The sequence below is a fragment of the Balaenoptera musculus genome, chromosome 4 (assembly GCF_009873245.2).
Source record: "Balaenoptera musculus isolate JJ_BM4_2016_0621 chromosome 4, mBalMus1.pri.v3, whole genome shotgun sequence".
In the NCBI taxonomy this organism is placed as follows: Eukaryota; Metazoa; Chordata; class Mammalia; order Artiodactyla; family Balaenopteridae; genus Balaenoptera; species Balaenoptera musculus.
This window is the reverse complement of record NC_045788.1, coordinates 99255191-99263536: the sequence shown is the minus strand read 5'-3', so window position 1 is coordinate 99263536 and position 8346 is coordinate 99255191. Positions and strand designations below refer to the sequence as shown.

At 43.7% G+C, this 8346-nt stretch overlaps 1 protein-coding gene across 4 annotated transcripts in view; it reads left to right on the top strand.

Annotated features, from left to right (window-relative positions):
• The first annotated feature begins 3435 nt into the window (after positions 1 to 3435).
• Positions 3436 to 8346, top strand: part of CRYBG3 (crystallin beta-gamma domain containing 3) — a 112041-nt gene continuing 107130 nt past the window's right edge. For 2 of the 4 annotated variants that reach the window (XR_005019656.1, XM_036849907.1), the window contains exon 1: positions 3436 to 3775. Coding sequence is in view for 1 of the 4 variants with exons in the window: in XM_036849907.1 (XP_036705802.1) it covers positions 3627 to 3775 (149 nt within the window). In the remaining 3 variants the exon portion in view is untranslated. Of the gene's footprint in view, positions 4193 to 8346 lie in introns of all 4 variants that reach the window. The other 2 variants (XM_036849910.1, XM_036849909.1) reach the window with 2 other exon arrangements.

Below are 8346 nucleotides of genomic sequence, written 5' to 3'. Positions count from 1 at the left end.
TCTACAACTCTCCTTTTGCTATTTTACATTTTGAATCTTGTTTCACCTCCACTACCCACACATATTTTCAGTGTTAGGGGAATTAGGATGCATTTATGTAGTGATAATGTATCCTGGGTGTAATGCTTGGTGAGTTGCACAATGGACAAATTGGAATTTAAGCAGTAACAATTATTCTTTGAAGAAGCTGACAACCAAATAAATATATCCTACTAAATCCAAACTAAATGTATCCCCAACGCAAATTTCCCGGCAGATCCCAAAGTGCCCCCAATAACTCCAATACCAACTGACTCTAGGCATAAGGTGATGGAGAGAAAATCCAAGTGGAAAGAGATTGTGGTCTTAATTGCAGTTTAAATGTTTGCTTTTGTAAATTTCATAAACACACACGACCAAGTGACGGCATTCCTGAGTTCACATTGGAAGAGACCGTACCAGTGAGATGCCCCGAAGCTTCAGCTTCATCAGCTTCACAGTAAATATGCTTCTACTGCGGATACTTATTAAATGTCTTCAGAAGAACTGAATGAACAAATGAAGACAACTGTGCTAAATTCGCATCTCTAAGATCCTTACAACTGTAAAATTCAACTTTTTTACAGACTTCCTAACGTAATCTTAGAACTTAGTATTCAGAAATTTGTTATTATGAGTTTAGAATACAAGAATGGAGGACATCTAGGAACTGATAAGTACTTGAAAAGTAAATAAATTAAAATTCAGGAATCATTAATTTATGGTTTTAAGCTAATTCTTCATAGACGAAGTTTGCCTTAATGGAGGCAGGACACCATGTATACTTACCTCACAATTCATTCAAATGCTTTGTTCTACCACAGGCTGGAGATTAGAATATTGTTAGACATTGTTTCCTTCATGAAGCAGTTGCTTTTGAGGGAAAAAAAAAAAAATATATATATATATATATATACACATATGTATATATACATACACATATGTGTATATATATATATCATGGGTCTGTATTGGACCAACTGTTCATTTTAGGGGCCTCTAATAACATTTATATTATCTTATACCTTTGCAAGCTGTTTATTAATAGAAGGGATTCTAGCTGGATGAACATTAGCATTATTTCTACTACAAGTACTATCACCACCAATACTATAGAAAGTTTCTATATGAATGTAGGACTTTACCCATCATGATTCTGATGCCTTCTCTTTTACCAAGGATAGTGGTTATTGAAAAAATATGACTATCACAGCATTCTCCTTAACAGCTATTTTTTAGAGAAATTCCTTTCTTAAAGAAATAGCATTATTAGATAAAACCATAGCTCAGTAATAAATCTTACTGGCCCCAGTAAGTTTTTATCCCCAGAAAGACTTCCTGAAAATCTACCCTCTGGGTAGGTATTAGGGTGTAGGGCTTGCTTCGGTCACAGTACAAGTGGTGGACACATCTGGTAGTTATTTAACATTCCTTTGGGGAGATTAATTCCCTAGGCCTTCTAGCTGGAGGGAACGGCTTGCTTCATACTCTCTTTGCTTTCATATTCTCTGGGCTTTCTGGTAAGCTGGCCTTTAATGGAGATTCTTCCCTAAAATAATAAGGCTTGAACTGGAAATTTTACTTGTCTTATTCCAGTGTATTATTCTAGCTTTTCCCTTTTTCCTCAGACTCACAGAGAGGGAGGAAAGATTTGCAAAAGAGAAAGTGCTGGCTAGCACTTTTGATCCCAGACGATCCCAATCTTGAGGGATCGTCTGGGATGAACCCAGCAGAAGGAAACTAGACTGATTTGACTTTGGTAGGTTAAATTGAGCCAGAACAAATTAGGGTGAGCGGCTTTGGGCTCTGCTGCAGTTAGTAGGGGCTGGAGTGCTTCTGCGAGGCAGCTGTGGTGTGGCAGGGAGGCTCAACAGCCATCAGCTGGTGCTGAAATGACCGGGGGTGTATAGCCATCCAATCGACTCATCAGCAACCTTCTCTTCCCCCAGGACTCCAAAGCCAGAGTGGGGATGACCTCAGGGTACATTCCTGCCCCTCCCCCAAGTCAAAACTGCCTTGGACATTTCATTTTTATCTCATTTACTTGTATAACATTTTTAGTGAACGGGCATAGGATATTCACTTTTCTGATTTCTACACCCTCACAGGGGCAGCTTGGCTTTAAAACAAAACACCTGGGGTGAATGGGCCCCTTGATATTTTCTCTACTAGCCACTAGGGTATAAAAAACTAAAAAAAAAAAAAAATCGTGCTACTATATTAGTGAAATAAGTCAGACATAGAAGGCCAAATACTATACTATATGGATTCACTTATATTGATGCATCTAAAAAAGTCAAATCCATAGAAGCAGAGAGTGGAAAGGAGGTTGCCAGGGCCTGGAGAAGGGGAAACAGGGCGGTATTATTCCAAGGGTACAAAGTTGATGTTACGCAAGATGAGTAAGTCCTAGAGCTCTACTTACAGCACAGTGCCTATAGTTCACAATACTGCATTGTATACTTAAAACTTTGCTAAGAGGGCAGATCTTACGTCATAAGCGTTTATAATAACTAAGAGGGTGGGAGGGAACTTCTGGAGGTGATGGTTGGTTTTATGGCATAGATTGCCATGATGGTTGCATGGTGTATATTTATCTTCAAACTCATCAAGTTGCATACATTAATTATTACAGCTTTTTGTATGTAACTTTTTTTAAAAAACTAAGAAAATCCAAACTACTGTATTTAGACATATTTAAAAGCAAATCTTAAGGACCTTTTGGTCTCCAGATTTCAGTGACGTCTGTGTAATGACTACATTTGTTCCAGCATTTACAGGTTTGAATTACACTTGTTTTTGATCAGTGACGTTTTGCAAGAGGGTTCGCCGGGGAGTAGTGTGTAACACGGAGTGTGAGAAATATCAAAACACATCTGGGTTAGAGTAAGTTACTCCACACAGTAGTAAGCCAGCCGAACAAGAAACGAGTTGTTGACAGATCTAGACAGGCACCTACGGAGCCCTCCACTTCTAAGACGCGGCCACGGGGTAACCTCATCTTTTGCAGCCCTGGGAAGCTGTTTTAGGAATAGCTGTTCGTTAGCTGAAAGGCAGCCAAGGCCATTCTCGTACCGCAGTTTACCAGGTGTGTTCACAAACTTTAGTTCATGAACTTCTTTCAAAAGTCTGAAAACTGTTCCGTCCATTGGCTGGAGGATAGAAAAACAAATCAGTAATAGGAAGGAAAATTTGAGCGAAAAGACAAACGGGCTGGAGGCCGTTTGGGCGGGAAGCCCAAAGCCCGGCGTAGCGGGGTTGCGCGTCCCGCCGGGTCTCAGGCCAGCGCCGGCAGCGAGGACCCGGCCGGCGGTGGCGGACGGCGGCGGGTCCCGGGCTCGGGGCGGTGCCGCGGCCTCTGGCTCCTCCCGGGGGCGGGCGGGCTGGGGGCAGGAGGAGGAGCCGCCGCACAGAGCGAGAAGTAGCCGCGCTGGGAGCGCATAGCGCCCGCGCTTCTCCTGCCCGAGATGGTCTGAGTCGCGCCGCCCGCCCGCCCGCGCCGAGTCAGTCCTGCTCTCGCCGGGTCCCGCGGCGCCGGTCTCAGGGCGCAGGACACCGTCTCGCGCGTTCCCCGGGAACGGCCGCGGACCGGCTGCCGCGCCGGGGAGATGTCCGGCGGCCGGAGGAGGGGCGGCGCCCCCTGGCACAGCTTCTCCCGGTTCTTCGCTCCCCGAAGCCCTTCCCGGGACAAGGAAGAGGAAGAGGAGGAGAGGCCGGGGACAAGCCAGCCGCCCGCGCCGGGCCGGGGCGCAGCCAGGTGGGAGCTCCGGGGGGGACGTCGGGGGGCCCTGCGCCGACTCGCGGGACGGGGGTCTCCTGGCCCCGGTGCCCGCAGCCAGCCGCTCTCGGCCAGGCTGCGCTCGTCACTTTCTGTTCTTCCTCCATTACTCAAGTTTCGTCCTTCTCGTCCAGTTCTCGTGCCGCATCGCTTGGTTTGTTAAATCCGGGTGAAGTTCGTGACCCGAGGCCGGGCCAGCCCGCGGGGCGCTCTGCCTCCCCACCTCCCCTCCCCGGATGTGATTCGGTTCCCGTCCCACAGTCGCGTCTGTTCTCCAAGTTCTGCGGCAAAAGCGAGTCCCCCGGCGTCCTGCCGACAGTAATGGGAAACAGTTGTGAGCCGAACCATCCGCCAGGGCAAAGAGGGCGCGATCCTAAAAACACTTCTGTGGGAAAGGTAACGCTTTGGAGCGCCACCCCCTTGGCTGGGATTTTGCCATTTTATTCATAGTTTCTCAAAATGATTTTTTTTTTTTTAAAAAAAGAATGGTGATGTTGAGTTCCCAAGACTCCATCAAAATGTAAAACCCTCGCTAGGCTTATTTACCATTGCCTGACATTTAAATGATGCCGCCCTTCTCTCCCATGTCTCTTCGGAAACATCTGCCTCAAGTTCCCAGACAGATTCCAGAAACCAGGACTCGAGCTGTCTTGGTTTCAGTAATGAAAACTTGCCCCTTCTCTGCAGTCTTTTTTTCCTTCTTCACCTGCTGCTGTAAAATCGAAAATTAAAAAAAAAAATTCATGTATAATAAAACTACCTATTCCTGAGTCCTTTCATCTGTCCGGAGGAAGAGGGGTTAAGTGATATACAACTCGCTGTTTTAAACTTTTGATGGCAAGAGAGGCTTACGGCTCCGTCTTCCCCCAATTTGCACTAGAAGGTCACTCATGTGATTGAAAGGACGCTCTCCAGAAAGCTGTGTTTACTTCAGATGTTAAAGGATTCGTGGAGGGCTTCAAAGAAAAATGGATAGGAAACAACTGTAACTGAGCTGATTCCATCAATATTCATTCAGGTCTTGTGGTTTGATTCTAGTCGTTTATATGTTCCTCAGTTTCCCTATTTGTGAAACATTTCCATTATGACCATCTGTTAATAAAATGCCACATCTTTCCAAGAAAGCTCCTATAATATTTGGAAAACTTCTCCTGGGAAGCTTCAGCTATTATTGCCCTATTAAGAGAAAATTTAAAATTCAGAGTTAATACAGTAGTTAAAAATAGTTTTGAAGTCTGACAGGACTCAACCAGAATGTCAGAATGCTGGTGTGGGCAGACAGCCTGTGGTGCCTGCCATCACTGTAACAGCACTAACAGTCTTGGGTAATATGGAGGCAGTGTTTAAAAGAAATCCCAAGTAGACTCAGCAAAAGTTGGAAACTTGTGTCAGTGTTAGCAGGGAACAAGCAGGCCAATTTCAGGTTTATATCAGAATTGTCCTGAAACCCTGCCTGCTGCCCTGCCCTATTTTGGCTTTTTAGGCACTTCTCAAATCTCTTTTCTCTCTGGAGCTAACCACTACAGCAACTTGTCTCTTGTCTCCTTACCACTTCTCCATTCTCATCTCCAGAGAGGCACCCACTGTGGCTTTTTGACAATGAGAAATTTAATTGTGCTTATATGAACACTAATTGTGTCCTCATCTTTTTTAGAACTTGCCAGATGTTAAGGGGATAGCAGATAATCCTTTGTGTGGGTGTTTTACCTTTTAAATGAATTTAAATCTTTCTTTTCAAGGATAGAAACAGACACAAAGCCTTTATTGAAAGTTTAATGAAACAAATGGAAACAATGTCCTAGTAACACAACACCCTGGTGTTAACAAGATTGGAAACAGAATTGCGATTTGTCACTGTGATCTTATTTCAAAATGAAGGGGGTTTTGGCTGTTTATTTTAGAGGCAGTAAGAACTTTTGGTTTTAGTGGGAGGCTGGTTTACCTTTTGTACTGGTGATTTTAGATGCAGAGGAGTCTGTTCAGACACGAGGGGCTTGGTGTGGCAGGGATGTAAAGATGACTGAGAAAAAGGTCCTTTCTCTCAAGGAACTGGGAGAAGGGAAGAAGACCACTTGAAAACAGTCATCCTACCATCTATGGTGTGTCTGGCACATTACAATTGACAGAGTACTTTTAATAATATTACACTTTGAGGTTGGACAGACCTGTACAATCAGTATTTTCATTTTACTATGAGAAACAGTTAAAGAAACTTCCCCAAAGTCACACAGCTGCTTTTCAGTTAATGAACAAGTATTAAGTCCTATGCAGTGCCTGCAACTCTGAGCCCCCTTAACATACATTAAGGATTAATCTCTGCATTCTGACTTTTCCATGTACTCAAAACAAAATGCATTCTCTCAAACTTGGGTTGTATAGTCTCTGTTTCTGCACTTCCAGTGTTGGCTTACATGAATTTTGTGACGTAACTTGTGTGTGTACAAATACAAATGGGACATAAATTCCTTAAGAACAGAATTCCTTAACAATTTCTTAAGAACAGAATTAAAAATTAAACACAAACGTAACCACAAGACCAATACAAGTAAAATTTACAGCATTATCCTAACAGCTGTTTTTTGGCTACTCACAAAATGCATATGGTACCAACTGGGACAAACACAAGTTTTTTGGGGGTTGCTAGGACTGTAGCACTGTGTACCATGCCATGATTCAGGTTGTCCAATATTTCCCTATTTGAACCATAGGAAAACTTTTGCTTTTATGGTGTGCTGTAATTTATTTGGGCATCATTTGCTGTGAACACATCATTTTTATATTGTGTTCACTGCTGTTCTCATTAACCTTCAGCAGTTAAAGAAGGCCTGTTTGCATCAACACTGTTGTATATGGGAATTCAGGTGTTGGCAATGGAATTACATTTCAGTACTTATGTCTTGGGTGGTTGACCAGATCCAGGAAGTGTTTATATTAATTTGTTTTAGGTTTTATAGAGATGAAAACTGCAACTGAATTCAATTCACTGCTCTAATGTTTAGCCCAGTTTATGAGCATGCAATGAATGGACTCATTAGAAGTGATAGGGGAGAGCAGGGAGGGCTTCATGGTGGAGGTGGTTTTACCTGGGCTTTCAAGGCACTGGTGTTTTCCACAGGTAGAGAATTTCGCCACAAAGAGAGAAACAGGGAGTGGGTCTTCTAGGCTGAGCAAAGGCCTTCAGAGGTTATGATCTCTTCGGGGCTGTATACATTAGTGGGGCAGAGTGAAAGAGGCGTTAAGAAAGCTAGATTAGCGCTGGGCCACAAAGAGTGTTTGGCTCTCGATTTAAAGCTTAGAGAATTTTTGTGAAGGTCTTTTAAACAGATACTGCTAAACTGAAATTTGGAGGATACCTGCCTTCTAATTTTCCCCACTTTGAGAAGATGATTGCTCAGTTTTGTTTCTTTGCTATATCACACATGATGGACGTGTTTAAAATGAGCTCTGTACAATGTTCGTAAACTCGGGAGGGAGATAGTAAGGCGAGAGCAGCATTTATCAGGGGCCCACTGTGCACTTCCTCCTGGGCTGGGTACTTTTACTTGCATTGTCTCATTTAAACATCACTCTCAGCCTGGAAGGTTGGTATGCTTATCACTATTCTGACAGTTGAGCAAACTGAGGATGATAAGGTTCTTAGGTGTGGACACTGTTGGCATCTTGGGTGGAACAATTCTTTGTTGAACTGGGCTCTCCTGTCCTTTGCAGGACATTTGGCATCTGTAGCCCCGCCCACTAATTGCCAGTTGCATCCTCCAGTCATTGGGAGAACTCAAAACACCTCCACCCAGGTGGGTGGCAGGGAGAGTGATAGCACTGCCAGTGGAGAACAATTTACTCCAAATCATGACAGGAGTAAGTTTCAGGGGTGAGATTTGAAATTGGGTCTCTCAGACTCAGAAGCTCTGATTCTTTTTCCACACCATTCTGCCCACCACCCTGCTGAACTATGCTCCTTCAAAATACATCTGAATATGTAAGTCAGTTGGACCTTTCCTTCCTTTATTCCAGAATGGGTAACGCTGTGGCCCATTTCACATATACTCTTTTTGGCTGTTCCTTTGAGCATCCCAATATAGTGCTATTGATAGAAGGTAAGACAGGATCACTAGACCCAAGGCAGGGCTGTGCCTCATCTTGGTGTCCCCTTTACCTAGCTCAGGTGAGGGAGTGAATCTCTGTTGAGGAGCATTAAAGCACTTATTACTGGCTTTAAGCGAGGGTTAGTACACTCGTACCCTTACGGTGGGCATTTTGAAACATGGGGGCACCATAAAGCTCTCTAGACAGAGTGTTTGGCTATTGATTTAAAGTTCAGAGAATATTTGCTTTTCACCATGGCTGAGTGTGATTGATAAATGGGTAGAGCCAGGATGCTAATGGGATGTAGTGCAGGAGATAGTCTCATAAAAAATGTCAATAATGCCCCTGATACCAGCATGAGAACTGTTGGCCTTCAAGTTAAATGTTGACCACAGCATCAGTTATGTAAGGAAAAGGAGCTTTGTTCTCCGAATTTTTATCATGATTGCATTTTCATTGATTTGAAA